The sequence below is a fragment of the Spermophilus citellus genome (assembly GCF_964194105.1).
Source record: "Spermophilus citellus genome assembly, chromosome: 6".
Classification (NCBI taxonomy): domain Eukaryota; kingdom Metazoa; phylum Chordata; class Mammalia; order Rodentia; family Sciuridae; genus Spermophilus; species Spermophilus citellus.
Window position 1 is genome coordinate 164,855,376 of NC_138187.1, and position 26,094 is coordinate 164,881,469.

The 26,094-nt window shown below is 61.3% G+C and overlaps 1 protein-coding gene across 2 annotated transcripts in view; it reads left to right on the top strand.

Moving 5' to 3' along the window:
* The window catches only part of RXRG (retinoid X receptor gamma), a 42,027-nt gene that overhangs the window by 12,867 nt on the left and 3,066 nt on the right, over positions 1-26,094 (top strand). The window contains exons 2-9 of one of the 2 annotated variants that reach the window (XM_081300265.1): positions 1,725-1,972; positions 8,916-9,060; positions 10,914-11,093; positions 21,145-21,305; positions 21,407-21,536; positions 22,528-22,660; positions 23,566-23,657; positions 24,688-24,793. In XM_081300265.1, coding sequence (XP_081156391.1) covers positions 1,725-1,972; positions 8,916-9,060; positions 10,914-11,093; positions 21,145-21,305; positions 21,407-21,536; positions 22,528-22,660; positions 23,566-23,657; positions 24,688-24,793 — 1,195 coding nt within the window. Of the gene's footprint in view, positions 1-1,724; positions 1,973-4,063; positions 4,258-8,915; positions 9,061-10,913; positions 11,094-21,144; positions 21,306-21,406; positions 21,537-22,527; positions 22,661-23,565; positions 23,658-24,687; positions 24,794-26,094 lie in introns of those variants that run through there. The other variant, XM_081300266.1, reaches the window with a different exon arrangement.

A 26,094-nucleotide genomic window follows, 5' to 3' on the forward strand; every position in this document is an offset into this window, starting at 1 on the left:
CGCCCTCTTCTCTCTCCTTCAGGTGAACTTCCGTCTGCAGCTCTGTGATGCAGACGGCTCTCCACTCATCCTGTCGTCCTCGACAGCAGACAGGACAGCGCGTGGGCTCTGCCTTCGGAACCCGGCAGGGCGGGCACTGTACTAAGGGTGGGGAAAGAGAGACAAACAGAGCTTTTCCTTTTGTTTAGTGGGAAAGACAGGAAGATTAACAAATACGGAAATAGAATCGGGCTGAGACACCAGTATGCGAGGACTGCAGTTAGAAAACAGCAGGGGCGTCAGACCTGAGCAAGAGATGCCAGGAAGGCTTCTTGGAGGAGGTGACACCGAAGTTGACCTCGAGGGATGAGCAAGAGCTTTCTAGATGAGGGCGCTCAGGTGTCCTGAACCTGGGGGCAGCTGGGGGGGAGAAGGAGCTGCAGTTTTCTTAGAGGCGGCCCAGCTGCCCAGATGGACTGGAGCTGCACACGCTGCGTTTCCGGAATGTGAGGTGACCTTTGTGCCATAGAGAGCCGTTCATTTGGGACGCTCCCTGCTCTCCCCGACTCTGAAGGCAGCAAGTCCCTCTGTGGGTCCCCCCCTCACCTGGCACTTAGCTTAGGGCAGTGCCTACAGCCAGTGGGCACACTCCAGGGCTTGTTCAGTGAACACAAGCCCCATGGTCAGTCCCGCCTCTGCGTGGCATGGAGTTTGATGGGCAGTGAGCACTTGGATGTGGGCAGCTTCTGCAGGAGCCCCTGCCAGGCACTTCCCCTCTACCCACCCTCTTGCTTCTCCCCTGGGGACGGCTGCGGCTGAGCTGAGGGCAGTCCTCACTCTGCCTGTGGGTGCAGCTCTGCGTGCCTGATCCCCGGGGGCCAGAGCAGGGAGGGCTGCCCCTGTGTGTCCTAGCCTCTGCCAACGTGGAGCCCAAGGTCGGCAGCTCCCTCCTGGAGAGAATGGACACGCGGGACTCTCAAGACCCTCTTCTTCTCCTTCCTCTCGAGTTGGCCACTGTCTGCAGGAGGGCAGGAGCTCAGCTGGGTGGGGGAAGCGTGCTGGACACCACTGGCCAATGCTGCTGTCCTGCCCACCCCAGACCCATAGGCACTGGGCCTCCGTGGCCATGAAGCCAGGACGAGCCTCTCCAAGTTCTCCTCCCGAGGGCCAGTGACCTTTGCTGTAGAGCTGGACAGGACAAAATCTGTGGGCAAAAAGCTCCAAAAGACAAGGGCCGGGAGGTGCATGGTGCAGACTCTGTGGCTCCCTGGGTCCTGTGGCCTGGACTCCTGTGGGCAGGGCCGCGTCCACACACGAGTGCGTGGCCTCACACTGCCTGGTTCCCGGAGCTCCGTGGGGAAGGCTGGAGCAGCCTGCGCATCTGCCCTGCCCACCCCCACCCCCACTTGGGGCTTTGGTATTGACCCCCTTATTCCTGGACCACTGTCACCCAGGCCTGGGCTTGTGGGCCGCCCCCCTGTGGCATTGCTGACTGTCCATCATCTAGAGTGGACTCCAGGCAGGGCCCCAAACGCTGGGACATCATGAGGGCCCCATCCCAGGGCAGGCCGGCTCCCTGGGACCCTGGGCTTGTCTCCATTGCTGGCTCAGTGCAGGTGTGACCCCCGGGTCCACAGATATGCAGAGTGGCCAGAGGGGAAGGATACATGGAGCCAGGCGAGGCAGGCTGGCCGGCCCCCGACCGTGTCTGACCCCACCCTGTCCCCTGTGCTCTCTCCTTACAGGCTCCCCTGGCCACGCCGGCTCCACCTCCATGAGCCCGTCAGCAGCCCTGTCCACAGGGAAGCCCATGGACAGCCACCCCACCTTCACGGACACCCCTGGGAGTGCCCCACGGACGCTGAGTGCGACGGGGACCCCCCTCACTGCTCTGGGCTCCCCGTACCGCGTCATCACCACTGCCATGGGCCCGCCCTCGGGGGCGCTGGCGGCCCCTCCGGGAGTCAGGCTGGTGGCCCCACCCAGCTCTCAGGTAGGCACTTTACCTGCAGGAGCCTGTAGCACCCCGAAGGCCTCACCCAGGGGCCGGAGCAGAGCCGCTGTGGGCGCGTGCATGGTGGTGGTGGTGGTCTTCCCTGCAGGCGGCCCCCTGTAGCGCCTGGCCCTGCCTTCAGGCTGAGCAGTCCCGGGAGTGGACGACTCCTCGGGGCCCAGGAGAGGGCCACCACCCAGGTAGCTTGGGTGGCTCACCCCTGGCTGTGACGTCGTGCCTCCCAGGCCTGTTTTGTGGTTGGGAACATGGCCCCCTGTGTTCTCAACCTGGCAATGGGTGTGGAGGCCGTGAAGTGCCCACGCTCTGGTTAGAATTCAGAAACCAGCAGGCCTGGTCTCTGCTACCCTCAGGCGTTCAGTGGAGAGGGGGAGAGGCAGGAGCTGCACATGGACCCCACCCCAGAGCAACGCAGGTCATGTTACATCCGTGCCGTCTCCAGCTGTGTGCACAACAGCAGGGAGTGAGGCTCGGGGGCCTGGGGAGGGCCAGATGCCCTCCCCTCCTGAGCAGCGGCCCTGCCCACTTGCTGTGGCTGCATAAAACGGCTCCCAAATCAGGAGGCCTGCAAAAGCAACCCCTGGTCTCCCACGCTTCTCAAGCTGTGCACCAGGAGGGCTCTGCTTCAGACAGCGGGTGTCCTGGGCTCTGTGCAGGCTCGGGTCACCCACAAGGGCAGTGCTACTGGGCATGCTTCCCAGGGCGACTCACAGAGTGCAAAGGCCAAGCCCCACCCAGGGGCACAGCGAAGCCTCTGCACACGGCACGGCCTGTGGCGGATGCCAGCACTGACGGCAGGAGGAGGCTGTCCCTGCTAGTCATGGCACAGGACAGGAAGCCTTAGGAGGAGTGACAAGCTAGGAAGCACAGCCCCCTGCGCGCCACGCCCACTAAGTCACTTCCTGGGGAACAGCCAGCGTCACTGCTGCCCACTCCCAGCACAGCTCGGGCGGGTGGCCGGTCACAGCAGCCAACCTCCTCAGGCCACAGTGCCACAAGATATCTGGTCAAGCCTTGTTCCGGTGTCTCTGGATGACAGGTAGACCAGGCAGAGCAGACTGCCCTCGTGGTGTGGGGGGGGCCCGCAACCCACCAGGTCTGAACAGATCAAAAGGCCGGTCCTGCCTGAGCAAGACAGAGCCCTCCTGCCTGACGTCCTGCCTCTAGGCTTGAACAGCAACACGGGCTCCCCCTCGGTTGAGCCTGCTGCTCTCAGACCATACGGCATTCCCAGGGCCCGAGCTTGCCGACCCTCTCTGCAGATCTTGAGGCACGGCAGCCTCCAGAACCTCACGGGACAATTGCTTATCCTGGCCCCGAGGAACCTTGTGCAGGGGTGCCACGTCGAAGGCACTATTGTAGATGAAGGAGCAGGGAGGGCTGTGACCTGCCTGACCTGTCGGCCTCTGTGGCAGCGGGGGTGCAAGACTGCTGGGGCGCGGGGATGGACATGGCTGAGCATGTGTTTATGCCACCCCACCTGTGGGTCGGCAGAGCACAGGTGCCAGCCCTTTGGAATGTGTGGGGCGTGCTCACCTTCCTCCCTGTGCCGATTCCAGGAGGGAGGAACAGACAGACCTGCTGCCTTGTGGGGCGGGTGCACCATTGTGTGGGCCTACTGTGTGTAGGTGCTGCTCGTCACCACCTGGATCTGGGGACACACACTGAGCACAGTGGCCAGAGTCTTGTCTCATGGCAGTGATGCTGTGACAGTCACAAGAGACAAGACGAGGAATGAGTGGGTCATTTCCCAGAGCAATCTGCTGTCTGTGAAGCAGCAGAGGGGAAGGTGGCGGCGGCAGGCCCCTGGGGCAGCGGAGGGCAGCCACTTCCCTCCAAGGCTGCTTTGAGCAACCACACTCCACTGACCAGCCCCAACCAGAGCACTCGTCTCTACAGCCGGAGCGGCAGGGCTGTCCCAGCCCCAAGTCTGCACAGTGTAGGGATGAGAGGTCAGCTGGGAGCGTGGTCCTGGCCAACTGGGCTGTGTGCAGAGGCCGGGCCAAGTTTGGCCTTGGGAGCTAAATTAAGCTGCCAAGTGCTGGCAGAGCTGTGACCGGACACTCACCAGCCTTCAGGGCTGGGGCTCCGGAACCACACGGCAGCGGAACTTTGCCCAACTCACCCGACTCCCCGGCCAGAAGGCCTCTGTGTTACCGCGGGTCCTGGACTCGGACCACTTGGGGCAGAGCTCCTGTGCACCGGGTCATCCTAGCCTAGGACTGGCCGGGGTGGGACTCCACGGGAGCATGCTCCACCTGTGACCGGTAAGTGCGTTTGAGCGTGGAGAGGAGAGCCTGGGCCGGGGCAGCAGGCAGGCCTCTGCAGCAGGCAGGCCTCCCAGGGCGGTGCTCTGCTGTGTGAGCGGCCGTCTGCTCCCCTTTCCATCTTGAGGAATTAGGAGAAGCTCGGGCGCAGGGGCAGGGACCCAGTGACCTTTTGCCAACCATTCAGCTGGCTCCTGCGGGCTTTCCTGTTCTCTGCTGGGGTTGCACATACTTGCCCTGGTCACCCGGCAGGGACTTCTGTGTCAAAGGGGACGTGGATTTGAGAAAGTGCCGTGCATAGTGCCCTGTGGCAGGCTTGTGGTGACAGTGTTGTCATTCCCATACCTGGCTGTCCAGGTGTAGCATGCTGCCAGAAGGTTCTAGAGAGGTGCATTTCACAGGCCTTCACGGAACCAGGCCCAGGACTGGGCACTGGAGAGGCCCAGGCTACGTGAGGGTCAGAGCCTGCCTGGGAGCATGCCAGTGGACTGAGCGATCTCCAAAGACACCAAGCAGGTGACTGGGGACACACTTATGCCCTTTAGAGAGAATGGTCTGGGCTGCAGTTGAGTGTGTGTGCGTGTGTGAGAGAGAGAGAGCGCGCGCGTGAGCGCGAGCTTGTGCATGCCTGGAAAGATCCTACAAGTCTTCAGAATCCTCCCTCCTGACCCTGCTGCCTGACCTGGTTCTGTCCTTACTAATTACTGCTTAGGTATTCATTGATAACTAAGTTATTGTCCTCTCAAATCTGTTTATATTTTTATAGTAAATACTTAGATTTAAAAATTATTAGAACTGGAATAGACCTTAAATCTCATCTAATCTGACGACTTAAAAAAATTTAAGCCGCAGTCTTTTCTTCAAGTGAGAGCATATTAGATGACGTTACATGTCAAATGAAATCAGATTCGGTCAAGCAAGGCACAGGAGATGTGAAACCTCAGCCTCCCCACTTCCTGCACACACACGCGCGCACACACACACACGCTGTAGATTTGAACACCCTGGACCCACCCTAGGGATGGGGAAGTGGAGTCTTGTGAGGTGAAGGACCTGGTCAAGACCCCACAGTGAGTCAGGGGCAGGTCCAGACCAGGAGCCGGGTGGAAGGTCCAGGCCTGTCAGTCCTTGTGAAGAGGACCCTGCCTGGACCGCAGGACAGCCCATGTGTGGGTTCTGCACGCGGGAACAGCAGCGCCTGCTGCAGCCAGCCCTTGGAGTACACGGAGCTCAGCAAGGTGGGACCGGCTCCGTGGAGGCTGCCGGAGCATCCGGGAAGCAGCGGTCCCCGCTGAGTCTGCAGACGAAGACCAGCCGGCTGCCCAGGGTGTTTCTGCCAAGGCCTGGGGAGCGGCCAGCCTGCTTGGAGAGGCAGACGCACTCCCTGCCTGGTGAACCCCTGCTCTGAGGTGCCCTTGGCAGCAGAGCGGGCTCCAGTGGAATAAGAGGGGCGGCAGAAGACTCCAGGCTGACAGACCCACGCTCTGATGGACGTAGAGCCACTGCGCTCTCGGTCCACCCAGTCCCCAAGTCAGCCAGAGAGAGGGGAGAGAACACCAGCCACCTGTCCCACCACTCTGTCCCCTCCGTCTGAACTCATGAAGAGGTGTGGAGAGGGACTGCTGGCTCAGACTGGGGACTGTCTCAAAGCTCTTCCAGGGGGTCCTGGCCCAGGAGGGGGGGTGGGAAGTGCTGGAGCAGGCGGGGACCGAGGTCCTCTTGACACCCAGGTCGATGACCTGGATCCGGGGCGTAGGGTTCTGGCTCCCCGCAGTTAGGCCTGGCTGGGACCTAACTGGGACCTGGACCTTGGGCTTGTCCTCAGTCCTCGCGCCACTTGTCCTGTCCTTCTCGGAGGTGGACCTGCCCTTCTGCGTGCCACTTGTCCTGTCCTTCTCGGAGGTGGACCTGCCCTTCTGCGTGCCACTTGTCTTGTCCTTCTCGGAGGTGGAGTCTCAAGGGCATGGCTCCTCTGCTCAGTCCTCGAGGGGCTCCTCATTGCCTCCTAAACCATCGCCTCCTGCTGGCCATCGAGAGCCTCCAGGCTCTGTCACAGCCCCCCTCAGCCTCGCCTCTCAGCCTCCCCTGGGCACGTGTGCTCCACAGACCCTGGGCTTCCCTCCGGGCCTTGCTCGGGAAGCCTGTGTCCACACTGGTCCGTCCAATCCTGCCCACTTTCAAGGGCTCAGTTCAAAAATTCCTGCTCCTGGAAGCCTCCCTGACCAGTAGGATGTGCTCCTTCTCCTTCCTCCTCAGCTACCCACTGACTTTGATCTCGGTGGCCGGTTTGGGAGACAGTGCCAGCACCCCCTCCTCTCTGTGTCTTCATGCCATTTCTGAACGAGCAAATCAACAAACCGCTTTAGGGCTCAGTGTCCTCGGACATGAAACAGGAAGACCTTCGGGTTGTGAGGATGAAAGAATTGAAGAGCCCCAGCAAGGCTCTGTAGTGGCCCACAACAGGACCACTGTTCTGTGACAGCGTGGGCTGGCCGCATGGGGCCGTCCTGCTGCAGACGGGGTGCGGGGGATGGCAAGGTCCTCTGATCCACGGTGGCCTCCTATCCCTCGACCTCTCTGCCCGTCTGAGGATTGGGGGCAGAGCCGCGGTGCCAGCTGACCTTGAGTTCCATCCTCTGGGGTGATCCAAGTGCCGATTTCCACCTTCTTGAGGTTCTCGGGCAGAGCCGAGGCCCAGTGCAGGCGGGGGTCACTGTGCACCTGTGGTCCCTACCGTGGCCGTGCCCGGGTGCTGGGGAGCTGAGACACTAGGAATCAGGCTGTCCAGGTGGCAGGCAGCAGTGGTTTCTCTCAAAGCTCCAGCATGCACCTGGGCCGGGGACCACCGTGCTGCCTCAAGACAGAGCAAAGGCACACACCCCGGGGGCCATCAGCCTGTGACACGAGGGGCCTCCCACCACACGCGTGTAGCTGTTACACAAAACACGTCTTAAGAGCAACGGTGACTCTGTTTCAAAGCGAGGCACCGAAGGCTGTGTCTTCTCCCCACCCCTCACGACATGCCCCTGGACCCTCTGTCCACTCCTGTGCTCCATAAGCATCTCCTTTGTGAACTGAAACGCCGGTGACTTGGAGAATCCCATCGCAGGTTCTCTGGCTGTCTGTGTTTTGTCACTCAGCCCTGCGTCCCACAGCCCTGGAGTAGAGGAGGAGGGCCCAGCCCGCTCACCCTGGGAATCGCAGCCGCCTTGGTGAGGAGACGGGATTCAATAGCAGAGGGGACGGGGATGCCCTCCTGCGGGAGACCAACCTTGCACATGACTGGGTCACACTCCCGGCTGGGTGCTGAGGCGCTCAGTCACAGACATGTGGCAGAGCTTTCCCCACCCTTCTTGGGTTCCAGGGTAGGTGTCTCGTGCACGTGTGTGTCTTGCTACAGCCCCGTGGGTGGAGCTACACTCACCTGTTCCTTTGTAATATTACCCCTTGCCCTGTTTAGGATAGAATCTTCCATGGAAGTGCCTTGTGTGTGTCCCCTTCTCTTACTGTGCCCTGGGGTGTGGCCTACTCAGGTGTCAGTCAACCTGGTGACAGTGGACATCATGAAGATAGACTCAGCCCCCTGAAACCTGACCCCTGGCCTCATTTGAGTAGCTTCTCCTCAATAAAAGGGGTCAGCGCATGCTCTCGCTCTCTCTCTTTCTTAAGGTCAGAGGAGCCATCACATCGACCCCAAAAAAAAGGTATTTGTGTCTCTTGTGGGGTTATTTCGTGCAGCCCAGTCAGCCCAGTTCAACTGGAGTAAACCTGAGCCTTTTAGTCGCGAGAACAGAAACCCAGCACCCTCCTCCAGCCCTGATGGTCATGGGGCATCTGGGGACACGCGTGCACGACCAACCCTGCTCTACCTTCTGGTGCTTGTCCCTGTTCCGGCTCCTCCATGGGACTGTGTTGAGGACGGGAGAGAGACCTAGGTTTTGTGCCTCCTTCTCAGTGCTGGCCCATGCCCAGGGGCACCCAGAGGAACTTGGGATCAGTCTCACGTTTGTTAACGTGTTTTCTCCCGTGGACATAAAACACTAAGCAGCAACTTCTCAGCACTCCCAAGAGCACTGGATGCTGCGGGGTGGGCGGGAGCTGGTGGGAGGCAGACGGGAGGCCAGCTTTGCCCGCTCTGCCACCTGCTGGCCCCACATCAGGTGCTGGAGAGAGGAAGCAGAACTGTCTGCAGGTTTTCTGCTTTCATGGAGGGACATCTGTTACTTACGGACAAGTTCAAAAACCTACCCTGGGGCCCTCGACATGATTTCGGTGCTTCTGTGATGATTGGGCACTTGGTGGCCCACCCCAGTGGGCTCGTGGGGTGAGCCTGCACCTCCCTTCCTCTTCACGGTGAGCTCCACCAGGGTGTGCATTTGTGTCTGCCTCTGTGCCCTGGAGCCAGGCACAGTGTCTGGCCTGGTAGCACAGCTGACACTGTCCCAGCGAGCAGTGGGACAGTGCGACCCGTCTCTCTTCGCCAGCAGAGACGGAGTGCAGTAACCTTGGTCAGGGCCGCCTTCCTCTCCTGCGTGGCTTGTTGCCTTAGGCTGACGTCCCAGCGGCAGTTCCCAACCTCTGTGCTGGGAACGGCTCCCTGCCGCAGGCCCCGGGCACAGGTCCACTCTGGCCAGGCTTACTCATGTGTTTTCTTCCAGCTCAATGTGGTCAACAGCGTCAGCAGCTCGGAGGACATCAAGCCCTTACCGGGGCTTCCTGGGCTTGGAAACATGAGCTACCCGTCGGCCAGCCCCGGATCTCTGGTTAAACACATCTGTGCCATCTGTGGGGACAGATCCTCAGGTACGTGCAGAAGCAGGCCCCTGAGGAGGGGAGGCCACCCTGCACCCTGGACTCTTTGCACACAGTAAAGGGAGACACCCTCCAGCCCTAAACTCCTGCCAGTGGGCTCACAGCCTGAGTCCTGGGGCACCTCAGTCTGGTCCTCTCCCAGGATGGGGCTTCCTGGCAGCATTTCAGAAGTCCCGCTTCAGGGGCACCGTGGTTGTGTGCATGGGGAAGAGCTGCACTCATCAGCTGGAGAGTCCTTAATTTTTAAAAATCAATTTTATAATTATAAAATGTCCCAAATAAATAATTATAAAAGCAATAGTCATTGCCAAAACTTTGAAGAATTAGAAAAGTACAAAGGAAAAGTAAAAAATTACCCATAAAGTCCCCAAGACAGACACACTCTTTCAGACTTTAGCATATTTTCTTTCGTGGCATTACAGATTTTTAATGTCTCTACGGGCATGCACAAATGTGCTTGACTAACTTGTCTTCTTTGATCCTCTTCCCTTTTTGCCCCAATTATGTTTTGGTTGCATCCAACTCTGCTGTGGTGGTTTGAAGAACGAGAAGGCAGGGAAGGTCCTGGCTGGTGAATATGGCCTCCTGTCCCCCACCCCCTGCTCCTACAGGAGGCCACTCTATTGAAAGTCACAGGTGCTGGAGCGTTTTAGCCAGTGACTGAGAGTTACTTGCTAAAGGAAGTCAGTTCCAAGTCCTGCAGGCTGGGCCACTGCCGGCCGCCGCCCCACGGGCATCTGCTGGCTTGGGTCACTTCAGCTACGATGTGGGGTTTGCGCTCATGCTGCAGAGTCAGGGGGTCTGCCACACGGTGGGTGGAGGGGTCCTGTGTTTCTTAATGACAATGTGTCAGAGCTGAGAGCAGCAGGTGCTTTGAGCCCAAGAAGAAACCCTGGGCTGGTCACTGCTGGGGACTTGGGGAATCTGCCTGGTCATCTACTTAGCCCAGCGGCCCTGTCATCGGCCACCTCCAGCCGCCTGTCATCGGGTGCTTCCTCTGAGATGCAGGCTCTGGCAGGCGGCTGCCCGTGTCTGCTAGTTCTCAGGGACTCCGGCTCCCTGCAGTGTCACCCTGGCCCAGCAGTCAGCCCTGGGCCTGGGTGAGCGGCTTCCTTGTGCTGGTTGAGTTCCACCGCGTCAAGCACTTGGCAGGGCAGTGTGGTCACTCCACGATGCCCACGTGGGGGTGGCCTGGTGTCCCGCCAGACACATGAGCCATTCCCACGGGGGCGACTGGGTAATAAAGCAATGTGGCAGATTATTCTACATAAGCGGAATCTCCTCTGTCAGATCTTTGTGTCACACCTCCAGGTGGAGTGTCCCGCTGAGCTATAAAGATCACGTGCGCAGTTGCTCATCAGCAGGCACTAGTGCTTCAAGACTCGTGGCATGGGATTCTGTTCATGGTTTAAGGCACAGGACGCTGATTTTAAGTGGGGTTCGATGTGAGGACCTCCCAAGCCTCAGCTCCGCTTTGGAGAAATTCTAGTTGGGCCGAGGTCCTTCTCCTGCTAGGTCATGCCTGGTGGGTAAACATGCTTTGACTGACCACATACACCAAGATCTCCAACTGAGGCAGGACGTTGGCTTCACCAAATCCAAGAGTTGTTTCTAGAAATAAAGTCAAGTCCCAGGCCGGGTGCTTTCTAACCAGGCCATCGGCCTTCGGGGAAGAGGGAGGGCAAGGGGAAGGACGGCACGCCCCGCCTCAGTTCTGTTCCTGACACCCAGCTGCTCCTGGGCTGCTGTTCTGTGGGTGCCCAGGGCACGTGTTGCTCCTGGGAGAGCCGCGGGCATCTCGGAGTGCACAGAGAGCGACCTAACTTGTCCACTTCTGGCGGCAGGAAAGCACTACGGGGTGTACAGCTGTGAGGGCTGCAAGGGCTTCTTCAAGAGGACCATCAGGAAGGACCTGGTCTACACCTGCCGGGACAACAAGGACTGCCTAATCGACAAGCGCCAGCGCAACCGCTGCCAGTTCTGCCGCTACCAGAAGTGCCTGGTCATGGGCATGAAGCGGGAGGGTGAGCGCCCAGGGCGGGCGGGCAGTGTGTGTCGGGGACATGGGGACAGAGGGGGGACTGGTGGGAGGAGACTTGGAAGTCAGTGGCCGTGGGATCTGTGGTTTCTCAAGAAAATGTGCTCCTAGAGCAAGAGGGCAGGCCACCATCCTCCTCAACACTCACCATCCTCCCTGGGGCCCAAAGGTGAGCCTACACTGACCCTCTCCTCTTCCTCCCTGTACCTAGGCAGCAGGTCTCAGGGCTGAGGTGTCCAGGTCCTGTGCTCTGGTGTCTGACGGAGGTCCTCAGAGCTGAGGTGTCTGGTCCTGTGCTCTGGTCTCTGATGGAGGTCCTCAGAGCTGAGGTGTCCTGGTCCTGTGCTCTGGTCTCTGATGGAGGTCCTCAGAGCTGAGGGGTCCAGGTCCTGTGCTCTGGTGTCTGACGGAGGTCCTCAGAGCTGAGGTGTCCTGGTCCTGTGCTCTGGTCTCTCATGGAGGTTCTCAGAGCTGAGGTGTCCTGGTCCTGTGCTGTGGTCTCTGATGGAGGTCCTCAGAGCTGAGGTGTCTGGTCCTGTGCTCTGGTCTCTGATGGAGGTCCTCAGAGCTGAGGTGTCCAGGTCCTGTGCTCTGGTCTCTGATGGAGTTCCTCAGAGCTGAGGTGTCCTGGTCCTGTGCTGTGGTCTCTGATGGAGGTCCTCAGAGCTGAGGTGTCTGGTCCTGTGCTCTGGTCTCTGATGGAGGTCCTCAGAGCTGAGGTGTCCAAGTCCTGTGCTCTGGTCTCTGATGGAGGTCCTCAGAGCTGAGGTGTCCAGGTCCTGTGCTCTGGTCTCTGATGGAGGTCCTCAGAGCTGAGGTGTCCAAGTCCTGTGCTCTGGTCTCTGATGGAGGTCCTCAGAGCTGAGGTGTCCTGGTCCTGTGCTCTGGTCTCTGATGGAGGTCCTCAGAGCTGAGGTGTCCTGGTCCTGTGCTCTGGTCTCTGATGGAGGTCCTCAGGGCTGAGGTGTCCTGGTCCTGTGCTCTGGTCTCTGATGGAGGTCCTCAGAGCTGAGGTGTCCAGGTCCTGTGCTCTGGTCTCTGATGGAGGTCCTCAGAGCTGAGGTGTCTTGGTCCTGTGCTGTGGTCTCTGATGGAGGTCCTCAGAGCTGAGGTGTCTGGTCCTGTGCTCTGGTCTCTGATGGAGGTCCTCAGGGCTGAGGTGTCTGGTCCTGTGCTCTGGTCTCTGATGGAGGTCCTCAGAGCTGAGGGGTCCAGGTCCTGTGCTCTGGTGTCTGATGGAGGTTCTCAGAGCTGAGGTGTCCAGGTCCTGTGCTCTGGTCTCTCATGGAGGTTCTCAGAGCTGAGGTGTCCTGGTCCTGTGCTGTGGTCTCTGATGGAGGTCCTCAGAGCTGAGGTGTCCTGGTCCTGTGCTCTGGTCTCTGATGGAGGTCCTCAGAGCTGAGGTGACCTGGTCCTGTGCTCTGGTCTCTGATGGAGGTCCTCAGAGCTGAGGTGTCTGGTCCTGTGCTGTGGTCTCTGAAGGAGGTCCTCAGAGCTGAGGTGTCCTGGTCCTGTGCTCTGGTCTCTGATGGAGGTTCTCAGAGCTGAGGTGTCCTGGTCCTGTGCTCTGGTCTCTGATGGAGGTCCTCAGAGCTGAGGTGTCCAGGACCTGTGCTCTGGTCTCTGATGGAGGTTCTCAGAGCTGAGGTGTCTGGTCCTGTGCTGTGGTCTCTGAAGGAGGTCCTCAGAGCTGAGGTGTCTGGTCCTGTGCTCTGGTCTCTGATGGAGGTTCTCAGAGCTGAGGTGTCTGGTCCTGTGCTCTGGTCTCTGATGGAGTTCCTCAGAGCTGAGGTGTCCTGGTCCTGTGCTCTGGTCTCTGATGGAGTTCCTCAGAGCTGAGGTGTCCTGGTCCTGTGCTCTGGTCTCTGATGGAGGTCCTCAGGGCTGAGGTGTCTGGTCCTGTGCTCTGGTCTCTGATGGAGGTCCTCAGAGCTGAGGTGTCCTGGTCCTGTGCTGTGGTCTCTCATGGAAGTCCTCAGAGCTGAGGTGTCCAGGTCCTGTGCTGTGGTCTCTCATGGAAGTCCTCAGAGCTGAGGTGTCCTGGTCCTGTGTTGTGGTCTCTGATGGAGGTCCTCAGAGCTGAGGTGTCCAGGTCCTGTGCTCTGGACTCTGACGGAGAATCTCAGTGCTGAGGTGTCCTGGTCCTGTTCTCTGGTCTCTGACGGAGGTCCTCAGAGCTGAGGTGTCCTGGTCCTGTGCTCTGGTCTCTGATGGAGGTCCTCCGAGCTGAGGTGTCCTGGTCCTGTGCTCTGGTCTCTGATGGAGGTCCTCAGAGCTGAGGTGACCTGGTCCTGTGCTGTGGTCTCTGATGGAGGTCCTCAGAGCTGAGGTGTCCTGGTCCTGTGCTGTGGTCTCTGATGGAGGTCCTCCGAGCTGAGGTGTCCTGGTCCTGTGCTCTGGTCTGATGGAGGTCCTCCGAGCTGAGGTGTCCTGGTCCTGTGCTCTGGTCTCTGATGGTGGTCCTACGAGCTGAGATGTCCTGGTCCTGTGCTCTGGTCTCTGATGGAGGTCCTCAGAGCTGAGGTGTCCAGGTCCTGTGCTGTGGTCTCTGATGGAGGTTCTCAGAGCTGAGGTGTCTGGTCCTGTGCTCTGGTCTCTGATGGAGGTTCTCAGAGCTGAGGTGTCTGGTCCTGTGCTCTGGTCTCTGATGGAGGTCCTCAGAGCTGAGGTGTCCAGGTCCTGTGCTGTGGTCTCTGATGGAGGTCCTCAGAGCTGAGGTGTCCAGGTCCTGTGCTGTGGTCTCTGATGGAGGTCCTCAGAGCTGAGGTGTCTTGGTCCTGTGCTCTGGTCTCTGATGGAGGTCCTCAGAGCTGAGGTGTCTTGGTCCTGTGCTCTGGTCTCTGATGGAGGTCCTCAGAGCTGAGGTGTCTTGGTCCTGTGCTCTGGTCTCTGATGGAGATCCTCAGAGCTGAGGTGACCTGGTCCTGTGCTCTGGTCTCTGATGGAGGTCCTCAAAGCTGAGGTGTCCTGGTCCTGTGCTGTGGTCTCTAATGGAGGTCCTCAGATCTGAGGTGTCTTGGTCCTGTGCTCTGGTCTCTGATGGAGGTCCTCAGAGCTGAGGTGTCCAAGTCCTGTGCTCTGGTCTCTGATGGAGGTCCTCAGAGCTGAGGTGTCCTGGTCCTGTGCTCTGGTCTCTGATGGAGGTCCTCAGAGCTGAGGTGTCTGGTCCTGTGCTCTGGTCTCTGATGGAGGTCCTCAGAGCTGAGGTGTCCAGGTCCTGTGCTCTGGTCTCTGATGGAGGTCCTCAGAGCTGAGGTGTCCTGGTCCTGTGCTCTGGTCTCTGATGGAGGTCCTCAGAGCTGAGGTGACCTGGTCCTGTGCTCTGGTCTCTGATGGAGGTCCTCAGAGCTGAGGTGTCCAGGTCCTGTGCTCTGGTCTCTGACAGAGGTCCTCAGAGCTGAGGTGTCTGGTCCTGTGCTCTGGTGTCTGATGGAGGTTCTCAGAGTTGAGGTGTCCTGGTCCTATGCTCTGGTCTCTGATGGAGGTCCTCAGAGCTGAGGTGTCCTGGTCCTGTGCTCTGGTGTCTGATGGAGGTTCTCAGAGCTGAGGTGTCCTGGTCCTGTGCTCTGATCTCTGACGGAGGTCCTCAGAGCTGAGGTGACCTGGTCCTGTGCTGTGGTCTCTCATGGAGGTCCTCAGAGCTGAGGTGTCCTGGTCCTGTGCTCTGGTCTCTGATGGAGGTCCTCCGAGCTGAGGTGTCTGGTCCTGTCTTTGCTCTGCCCACGGAGGGTCACACTGAGCCTGTTGGTGGAGGTTTCTTCTCCTTCCTGGTCCTGTGTCTCTGGGGAAGCTCCCGTACTCCTGACCTTGGTGTGCGGCGGACCCTTGGGTGTTGGAGGATCTGTGTCTTTGGACCGCTGGCGTTATAGGTGTGAGTGTCGTGGTCTCACGGGGACCTTGTGGTGCGTTGGAAGGTCTCATCTCTCATGTGGGTGGGCTGCTCTGGTGCAGGAGAAAACAAATGGAGGTGCGTCATTGCTCCTTTATGGGACTGAGGGCTCCACTGAGCAGCCGGCTGAATGGAAGGGAGGCTCATGCCTGAGGCCGGCAGCCGTGTCCTGTGCTGGTCCTGGGCCCTGGTGGTGGCGTGACATGGGCTCTGGAGTGAGGGTCCTCCCTCTGGCAGCTAGTGACCAGTGGGATCACCCCAGCAGCTCCTCCCGCTCCTTCCGTGTGGAGGAGTGTGACGGGAAGCATGGAGGAAGAGCGAGGTCTTTGAGCCTCTGAGGAGAGGGAAGGCCACCCAGAAGGGGACGTGTGGAGAGGGTGGCCTTCAGGGTCACCTGTCCCCGGGAGCCATTTCACAGTGGAGCACACAGGCCCAGACAGGTGAAGGGTTTTCCAGGTCCGTGGCGCGACACGAGTGGTGCCGGTCCCCACCCCCTGTGCTCAGCTCACAAGGCCTGTCCTGGCAGGAGGTGAGGAGCTCAGTGTGCCCTAGCACTAGGGCTCAGGGGAGCCTGGGGTGTGCCAGCCCCGAAGCTGATGTCCTGGCGTCCCGCTGCCTGGCTGTTCAGCACACACCCGGCCTCAGGAGAGGCCACCCTCAGTTGTCAGACCACCCTGACCTCCTCCTCCTTCACCACGTCCTCCTTGTGAGGTGTGCAGGCCGTGTGTGTCTGTGCCCCTCTGTCTCAGCCTTTCTGGCCTCGTTCAGACCCTCGCATTAACAGGGCTGCTCCTGCCCCAGGCCCTTTGCATGGGTTGCTCTCCCTGCCTGGGTGCTTCCTCCCCACAGCCGTGTGGCTGGCCTCATCTTTCCTGTGTCTTTTCTTAGCTACCGCCCTCTGCGCAGAGCCTCGCCTGGCTGTGCCCTCTAAACCTGCGTCAGCGAGATGAACTTGTCTCTCTGTGGCACTTACTGCTGCCCAACACACGTGACCGCCTTGCCTGTCTGGCTGCACGTGGCCGGGTCCCCTTGACTTTGACTGGCATGTTAGAGCCATGCCAGGAATTGGGCATGTGACATGCAATGGCAGCTGGTGGAGTGGTCCTCCTCCCACAGGGTACAGCTGATGTCCTCGTAGCTTCCCCACCACGAGGGTCGAAGCGGACCTGGCATGGCCATCTCCTGAAAGAAGAAACAGAGGTTCAGAGAACTAGGGATCTTGCCAAGCTGACACAGCAAGCAAAGGGCAGAGCTGGTAGAGGACTGGGCCCCCGTGACTCCCAGCCTGCTTGGGAGTTCTGGAGAAGCTATTCCCCAGACTCTGGCCATACAGGTCGTTTCAAGGTAGAGGATGGGTATCTCGTCAGCCCTTCGTAGGCAGCCGTGGCAGGCTGGGGGCCCCGGCCGTCATGAACAGGACCTGCCCAGGCCCTGGGTCAGAGCAGGTTCAGGAAGGGTTTGGGCACAGCCAGCCTGCGTGACCTGCTGCGCCTACCAGCCCCGGCTCTTGGGCTCAGTGACCCAGCTTCTCTGGATCCAGACCCCACAGGGGTGTTGAGGAGTGAATGGAAGGCAGTCTGCATAAACTGCTGAGCAGAGCGCTGACTCACAGAGGAGCCTCAGGCTCTGGCTTTCACTGTGAATTCACGAGAGCCACCTGCTGGAGAGTGGGTGGACCCCAGGCCAGGGCGGGAGCCTGCCCATCCCAGATGGCCGCTGTCCTGGTGTGTCCTGCAGTCCTGGTGTGTCCTGCCGTCCAGAGCAGCAGCTCTGACTGCTGCACAGAGGTGGCCGGCAGCGGGGGTGCCACGCCTCCTTCAGGACGGGGAGCTTCACACTGCGAGCGGAGAAGGAGTCTCAAGCAGTGGCTCAGTTAATGGCAAAATCAGAGTTGAATTCCCTGAAGCCGAGGTTGCTTTCTGTGAAGCTTGAAGGTGATTTTTCTTGGGTGTCGCAAGTGTAGGTTGATTGAGGTCCGCAGAGGGGCCTCCCTTAGCTTGCTTCCCGTGTCTCCAAGTCAAGAGGATGGAGGCTCTGAGAACAACTGGCCCTGAGAACAGTTAACACAGGACGCACTCAGCCTCAGCCTTAGATCCACCTACGAGGAGAACGCAGACTGTGATGTCCACGGGGTCCCTGGATGAGGGCCGAGGAGGGAAAGCAAGGACGAGAAAGGAGGACAGGGAGGAAGAGGCCCGCGAGGCCAGGGGCTGGAGAGGACCAGAGGTGAGCCCGAGGGCCCGGAGAGGCCAAGGCAGAGGACGTGGCTGCTCTGTTGAGCTGCGCAGAGCCTCACGGGTCCTCCCAGATCACTGCAGTTGGCCACCGCTTTGCAGATAGGGAAACCAAGGCCCCTAGCGGGGAGGGGTGGACCTGCCTGTGGAAGGTCCCTCCCCTCCCAGGCACAGGCTCCTGCCTGGCCCCTGCTCCTGCTCCCTGCCTCTCCTCACGGCCTCCCCTCCTTCCCACCCCGCCCCTGCCCCCATCACAGATCCCCATGTCCCCAGGCCTCTGGGTGTGTCTGCTGGGCTTTGAGACCCATCTGGCTGACCTTGAGACCAGCCATGACCCTGGCACTACAAGGTCAAAGTCAGCCCCTGTGCCCGTCCAGTAGCTTGCCACAGTTGAAGTGGACTGTGTGGGGAGGACAGAGGAGAATAGAGGCCAAGGGCCAGTGCAGTCACAGAGTGCAAGGTCAGCGGGCCAGTCACGGGGGGCAAGGTCAGTGGATCAGGCACGGAGGGCAAGGTCAGCGGGTCAGTCACAGAGGGCAAGGTCAGCGGATCAGTCACGGGGGGCAAGGTCAGCGGGCCAGTCACGGAGGGCAAGGTCAGCGGGTCAGTCACGGGGGGCAAGGTCAGCGGGTCAGTCACGGGGGGCAAGGTCAGCGGGCCAGTCACGGAGGGCAAGGTCAGCGGGTCAGTCACGGGGGGCAAGGTCAGCGGGCCAGTCACGGAGGGCAAGGTCAGCGGGTCAGTCACGGGGGGCAAGGTCAGCGGGCCAGTCACGGAGGGCAAGGTCAGCGGGTCAGTCACGGGGGGCAAGGTCAGCGGGTCAGTCACGGGGGGCAAGGTCAGCGGATCAGTCACGGGGGGCAAGGTCAGCGGATCAGTCACGGGGGGCAAGGTCAGCGGGTCAGTCACGGGGGGCAAGGTCAGCGGGTCAGTCACGGGGGGGCAAGGTCAGCGGGTCAGTCACGGGGGGGCAAGGTCAGCGGGCCAGTCACGGGGGGCAAGGTCAGCGGGTCAGTCACAGAGGGCAAGGTCAGCGGATCAGTCACGGGGGGCAAGGTCAGCGGATCAGTCACGGGGGGCAAGGTCAGCGGATCAGTCACGGGGGGCAAGGTCAGCGGGTCAGTCACGGGGGGCAAGGTCAGCGGATCAGTCACGGGGGGCAAGGTCAGCGGGCCAGTCACGGGGGGCAAGGTCAGCGGGCCAGTCACGGGGGGCAAGGTCAGCGGATCAGTCACGGGGGGCAAGGTCAGCGGATCAGTCACGGGGGGCAAGGTCAGCGGGTCAGTCACAGAGGGCAAGGTCAGCGGATCAGTCACGGGGGGCAAGGTCAGCGGGTCAGTCACGGGGGGGCAAGGTCAGCGGGTCAGTCACAGAGGGCAAGGTCAGCGGGTCAGTCACGGGGGGGCAAGGTCAGCGGGTCAGTCACGGGGGGCAAGGTCAGCGGGTCAGTCACGGGGGGCAAGGTCAGCGGATCAGTCACGGGGGGCAAGGTCAGCGGGCCAGTCACGGGGGGCAAGGTCAGCGGGCCAGTCACGGGGGGCAAGGTCAGCGGGCCAGTCACGGGGGGCAAGGTCAGCGGATCAGTCACGGGGGGCAAGGTCAGCGGGTCAGTCACGGGGGGCAAGGTCAGCGGATCAGTCACGGGGGGCAAGGTCAGCGGATCAGTCAAGGGGGGCAAGGTCAGCGGATCAGTCACGGGGGGCAAGGTCAGCGGGTCAGTCACGGGGGGGCAAGGTCAGCGGATCAGTCACGGGGGGCAAGGTCAGCGGATCAGTCACGGGGGGCAAGGTCAGCGGGCCAGTCACGGGGGGCAAGGTCAGCGGGCCAGTCACGGGGGGCAAGGTCAGTGGATCAGTCACGGGGGGCAAGGTCAGCGGGTCAGTCACGGGGGGCAAGGTCAGCGGGTCAGTCACGGAGGGCAAGGTCAGCGGATCAGTCACGGAGGGCAAGGTCAGCGGATCAGTCACGGGGGGCAAGGTCAGCGGATCAGTCACGGGAGGCAAGGTCAGCGGATCAGTCACGGGAGGCAAGGTCAGCGGGTCAGTCACGGGGGGCAAGGTCAGCGGGTCAGTCACGGAGGGCAAGGTCAGCGGATCAGTCACGGGGGGCAAGGTCAGCGGATCAGTCACGGGAGGCAAGGTCAGCGGATCAGTCACGGGGGGCAAGGTCAGCGGGCCAGTCACGGGAGGCAAGGTCAGCGGATCAGTCACGGGGGGCAAGGTCAGCGGGTCAGTCACGGAGGGCAAGGTCAGCGGATCAGTCACGGGGGGCAAGGTCAGCGGATCAGTCACGGGGGGCAAGGTCAGCGGATCAGTCACGGGAGGCAAGGTCAGCGGATCAGTCACGGGGGGCAAGGTCAGCGGGCCAGTCACGGGAGGCAAGGTCAGCGGATCAGTCACGGGGGGCAAGGTCAGCGGGTCAGTCACGGAGGGCAAGGTCAGCGGATCAGTCACGGGGGGCAAGGTCAGCGGATCAGTCACGGAGGGCAAGGTCAGCGGATCAGTCACGGGGGGCAAGGTCAGCGGATCAGTCACGGGGGGCAAGGTCAGCGGGCCAGTCACGGGGGGCAAGGTCAGCGGATCAGTCACGGGGGGCAAGGTCAGCGGATCAGTCACGGGGGGCAAGGTCAGCGGATCAGTCACGGGGGGCAAGGTCAGCGGATCAGTCACGGGGGGCAAGGTCAGCGGGCCAGTCACGGGGGGCAAGGTCAGCGGATCAGTCACGGGGGGCAAGGTCAGCGGGTCAGTCACGGGGGGCAAGGTCAGCGGGTCAGTCACGGGGGGCAAGGTCAGCGGGTCAGTCACGGGGGGCAAGGTCAGCGGGCCAGTCACGGAGGGCAAGGTCAGCGGGCCAGTCACGGAGGGCAAGGTCAACGGATCAGTCACGGGGGGCAAGGTCAGCGGGTCAGTCACGGAGGGCAAGGTCAACGGATCAGTCACGGGGGGCAAGGTCAGCGGGCCAGTCACGGGAGGCAAGGTCAGCGGGCCAGTCACGGGGGGCAAGGTCAGCGGATCAGTCACGGGGGGCAAGGTCAGCGGATCAGTCACGGGGGGCAAGGTCAGCGGATCAGTCACGGGGGGCAAGGTCAGTGGATCAGTCACGGGGGGCAAGGTCAGCGGGCCAGTCACGGAGGGCAAGGTCAGCGGATCAGTCACGGAGGGCAAGGTCAGCGGCCTGCTTACACAGGGGCTTTGCCCACTCTGGGATATAAACAAGATGTTGAACAAGATGGAGGGCACAGCCTTCCAGGGGATGGACACTCAGCCGACAGTGGCCACTCTCCTGCTGGAGAGAGTGGTCCTGAGTCTGCCTTGCCTCCTAACGTACAGACCAGAGTAGGAGTGAACCTTGATAAGGCCCCCGAGATGGCTCCAGCTGCGCCCTTGTCTGTGTGCCCCCCAGAATCAGCCCTGACTCTGAATGTCATCTCGGTGACATCCCTCCACCCTTCCCCCACTAAAGTGGCTCCTGAACATCTTCCCTGAGGAGTCGGGTCAGGTGACGCTGTGTTCAGGCTGCACGAGGCACAGACCTGGTGGGAAGTGAATGCAGGACGATATAGGATCCGACAGGGGAGCCCTGGGGGGTGTGGTCACCTCCTAACTGGGGCAGGCTGGCAGCTCACCAGGGTGGGGGTCGAGCGGAATGTGGGAGGCTGCAGTGAGCGAGGGGCCGGGCTCCTTAGAAGAGAGGTGCATGGCAGCTGGTCCACCTCAGAAGGCAAACTTGGTGCAGTGGGAAGGGTGTGGACGGAGGCCCCCAGCTCTGTGCCACCGAGTGCGTCTGTCAACATGCGACAGCTGCCTCAGGGCCAGGACCACCCCTGTTTCACACGAGGAAGCTGAGACCTGCGTGGTCCCAGCTCCTTGCTGCCTGGGTGGCGCGGTGACTCCACGTGTCCTGCTGTTCACCAGCTGTGCAGGAAGAGCGGCAACGCAGCCGGGAGAGGGCGGAGAGCGAGGCCGACTGTGCGGGTGGTGGCCACGAGGACATGCCGGTGGAGAGGATCCTGGAGGCCGAGCTCGCGGTGGAGCCCAAGACGGAGTCCTACGGGGACCTGAGCCTAGAGAGCTCGGTAGGGCCGCCTCCCGCCAGGGCCTGTCCTGGGGCGGGGCGGGAGGAGGAGGAGGCCTCGCAGAGCCCCAGGCCCTGCCCTCACGACCTGTCCTTTCTTAGACCAACGACCCCGTCACCAACATCTGCCACGCAGCCGACAAGCAGCTCTTCACGCTGGTCGAGTGGGCCAAGCGCGTGCCCCACTTCTCGGACCTCACCTTGGAGGACCAGGTCATTCTGCTCCGGGCAGGTAAAGCTCACCAGGGCTCCTCTGCTGGGGGGCCGTCACTGAGCCTCCATTCTGAAATGTGCCTCCGACCCTGGTGGCCCGCAGTGGCTTCATGACACTGTCACCCGTCCCAGCCGTGTGGCGGGTCCACCCTGAGGCTGCCCTCTCCGGTCTTCTCACAGGATCTGTAGGGTCTTCAACTTGGACAGCCTTCCCAGAGCCCCCTCCTTCCCCAGTGGGACCCTGTCACGCAGTGGCGGAGGGGGACTCTGGCCCACAGGTCGCTGTGGCTCATAATCTGCGTTTGAATTTAAAGACTCTTACGTTCTCTTTATTGAGGATCATCTGAGGCAGCGCCTCCCAGTTGTCATGAACTGCTGAGAGGAGAGGTCCTCACGTCACAGAGGAGACGGGGCCAAGGTCTCTGCTCAGGTTTATCCTAGGTGGAGTTCCAGCCTCTCGCTCACAGACGCCATGAGCTGTGTTCTCCCTTGTCATTTCTGGGACACTGTGCAGTCCATCGGCAGTGGCCATGCCTCCCCTTTGTCACGGAGCCATCGGAGATTTGGTGAAGATGGGCTGGGTGTTGGGAACTGGCCCCTCACACCCGTTAGATCACCATCTCTGAGCGTTGCTGGGAGCCTCACGCTGTGCCCGTGTGGCTAGACGATGCCGAAGGAGCCCAGCCGGGCTGTCAGGGCCCGGGCACAGGCTCAGGTGCCTCCACTGTGCCCACCGGGCCGCTCACACAGTGTCTGGTAAAGGTTCATCCAAGTGGGTCCTTGTCCTCAAGCTGCCCGGGCTTCATGGAGAGACCGTGGGGTACAGAGTCCTGGAGTCGGCGGCCCTGGGCCTGCCCTGTCCTCTCTGGCTAGCAGTGGGGTCTTGAGCTACATCTCAGCCTCCCTCTGTGTCCAGTTGTGCTTCTGGATGTCGGGTAGTGACACAGGTACTGGGTGTCACCAGCGCAGGGGGCTGTGTGGGCCTCCCCTCAAGGCCTCCTCTCCTGCAGGGTGGAACGAGCTGCTGATCGCCTCCTTCTCCCACCGCTCGGTCTCCGTGCAGGATGGCATCCTGCTGGCCACAGGTCTCCACGTCCACCGGAGCAGCGCCCACAGTGCTGGTGTCGGCTCCATCTTTGACAGGTGTCTCCCTTCCCCGGATTCTGTGTGTTGGTTCACGTGTGCACACCGCGTGCCCCACCATGCCTGGTGTTCCTGTGGGTAGTGCTGGGGTCTGGCGTAGCTGTCAGAGGTGCATGTGACTGTGTGGGACCATTAAGCACCTGGACACGCAGCCCTGGGTGAGGGGCCTTGAGAGAGGTGGAGTCACGTCGAGTGGCGTGGTGCTGGGCCGGCGGATCCCCGCTGGGCTTGGGAGAGAGGTCGGGTCCCTGGCATCACTGGTTGGCGGGGTGGGAAGGCTGAGTGGCTTATCCTGGCAGCCGGGAGGGGAACAGGCCCACGGCTGCCCGCAGGAGGCCGGCAAGCCAGGCGGTTCTCAGGGAAGGCCTATGGCAAGAACAGACCACCTCAGTCAGGCAGTGGCCCCTGACGGAGATTCGGTCCCTTAGAGGTGCTCAAGGAAAGCAGCAGGGTGAGAGTCCCTGTCAGTGCCAGAGCCCGGGCCCGTCCCACCCCTCACCAGCAGCCTGTAGGGTCCCTGTGCGTGCACCTGGGACGCCTCCAGGCCCCGTCCTTTCCCACATGTTCCCTAGGAAAGCCAGTGTCCCTGGGGTGCCGTGGCAGGCTCCCTGGGGCTCTCATCCTTGGACACGGCCTCCGCCGGCCTTGCTCTGCCCACTGCGCCTCTCACAGACCTGCCTGTCCCTGGCTCCGCACCCGTTGCGTGGCTCACGCGGCTCCTTGCTGAGCGTTGCTGGCTGTCTCTGAGCCCCTGAGAGGAGGCTGTGCACCAGACCCACCTCTGTTCCTGATCCCAGAGCAGTGCCTCGGGAACCAGGTGGACCACCCCGGGGTCTGGCTTCCTTCTGCTGGGCCTGGGCCTGGCACTCACGGATTCCTCGCCACCTGCCCTTTTCTGTGTGCAGAGTTCTGACCGAGCTGGTTTCCAAGATGAAGGACATGCAGATGGACAAGTCGGAGCTGGGGTGCCTGCGAGCCATTGTGCTGTTCAACCCAGGTGACCGCGAGGAGCGCGGCCCCCCTCCAGGGCGGGCTCCGTGCCCAGTGGGTTCTGGTTCTGCAGCTCAGCTGAGCGAGAGCAGGCAGGGCCAGGAGTCCGGGGGGGGGGGTCTCTGTTGGTGGCCTCTACCCCAGAGCCTCCCTGAAGGTGGTGAGTGGCAGGGAGCATGCGTGTCTGGACGAGGAGGGCAGTGGGGTGGCCGTGGAGGAAGTGGTGGAGGAGTGCCGTGCTGGGGTATCTCCAGGTGGCACCCTGGGTCTGCAGATGGATGGGGTCTGGGACTCCAAGAGAGGAGTCATGTTCCATAACTCCGGGTCTTTGGTTCCCCCTGAGCCTCTGGGAAAGGGAGTGCTCGTTCCTGACTTGGGGAAACTCCAGGGAAGGCCACTCTGGTCCTGGGGGGAGGACCGGGGTTTTGTCTTTGAACCTTCGAAGGGGAGGTGGTAGTGGACCGAGAGGCACTACAGGGGGAAGCCAGGGCCTGGCACGAGGCTGAGGGTGCGGCGTCTGCTGGGGACAGGAGAGACGGCCGGCGGGTGGGGCCCAGCTGGCTGCTAGAGGAGCAGGACCCTGGGAGGGGCGTTGGCAGTGGACGGACCCCAGGGTGCTGGGCGGGAGGCTCCGGGAGGGTGTCCAGGGAGGAAGGGAGCAGCTTCACCAGAGCTGCAGGCCACAGAGCGGTTCATGCAGCGACCTGCCATAGGATGTGTCCTCGAGGCAGGACATGAGCAGTTGGGAATGTGCCCACCTCACCACCGGCTCCGGGCTGGCCCGTAGGAGGCTCTCAACCTGTGTGTGGGTAGAATGGCCCAGAAAGACCAGGCTGCCCCCCTGGGGTCGGTGGGGGTGCACTCGTGTTAACAGGAGGCACGAAAGCCCAGTGCGGATCCCAGCGCCGTGAGTTGGCTCCGTGGTGGATCCTGTGGTGTCCCCTCCACCTAAGGGAGTGACCAGTGTGATGGGGACACCTCTGGGGGTGGGTGCCCCGTTCAGGGTTAACGGGGCCTAAAGCCACTGTGTTTTGCAGATGCCAAAGGTCTGTCCAACCCCTCAGAGGTGGAGACCCTGCGGGAAAAGGTCTATGCCACCCTGGAGGCCTACACCAAGCAGAAGTATCCGGAACAGCCAGGCAGGTGAGGCGCTGCACAGCCGTGCTGGCAGCCAGAGCCGGACCCTCTGCGGGCAGCGTGTGCCTCTGTGCAGAGCTGGGCCCCTGTTCCCAGCATTGCTGAGTCTCCACACAGGCCCGAGCCTGGGCTCTGCGTGGCGGAGGGCCATCCTCCTGCTCTCCGTCCCCTGTCTGGTGTCCAGGCAGAGGTCCACAGAGCACAGTAGGCCTCCACTGCAGCCCCCCCCCCCCAGCAGTCTCAGTCCCAGTGACCAGTCACGGTCCAAAGATATTAAGGGGAACATTCCAAAGATAAGCAGCCTGTAAGTTTTAAACAGTCTTCACTGCACACGATGAGACAGTTGTGTTTCCTGTTATTGGTGTTGACCTCTCGCTGCGCCTGATTTATAAATCGACTTTGGCCGAGGTGTCTGCATACACAGGGCTTGGGAGTGTCCTGCTTCAGGCAGGCATGGGGTCTTGGGAAGTAGCTGCTGCAGAGGGGGCTGGGGTACAGGTCTGGGAGGGCTGGGCCAGCCGTGGATGCCTGGATCACTGTGGGAATCACGTGTCCACCCTGAGGAGCGGTAGAGGCTCGGGAAGGTGTCCCTGGTGGCGGTGAGCTGTGGTCTGATTTCAGCCTGCGCTGAGGTGACTGCATGGCTCTCAGGGCCTGCCCCCTTGGAAATCCCAGGCAGCAGCGAGCAAAGGCTCTGGGGTCAGGGAACATGGCCACTGGTCCCTGGGGTTCCTTCTGTGTGGCCCTGCTGAGCCACCTGGCAGTACAGCTATTCCTGAGTCGTTAAAGAAATGTCAACGTCTTCCCAAGTACAGCAAACTCTGAGAGGAGAAAATGTCCTCCAGCCTCACAGAAAGCTGGAGTGACAGACCGGCTTCAAGACTGCCATCTCAGGTGGTCTCCACGCCCCCTCCTCACCGTGGTTGTGCTCCTTGGTGAAGTCTGACTTGGGTTTGGCTGGTTACCCTCAGTCCTCCCTCCGTGGGGGACAGTCGGTGGTCCTCATTCCTAGTTGGTCTGTGGGCGGTTCTCTCGCTGGCTGTCTCTCAGGGACCTGCCATCTGTCCTGTGGCCACGTCCCATAGTCACTCTGGTTGGAGCAGGTGATTGGAGGCAGGAGAGGTGGGGAGCAGTGAGACGTGGGTTTGAGGAGTGCCCACCACACCCTTCCCTGGCTGGCGCTGTGCCTGGCCCTGCCCGCCACACAGGGGCCAGGGCTGCAGGGGGAGGAAGTAGAGGACGGGTTCCAGGGCCCGCTGGCTTCTCCCTTCCCCTGCAGCAGGAGACGCTGAAGGCCCTGCCCTGGC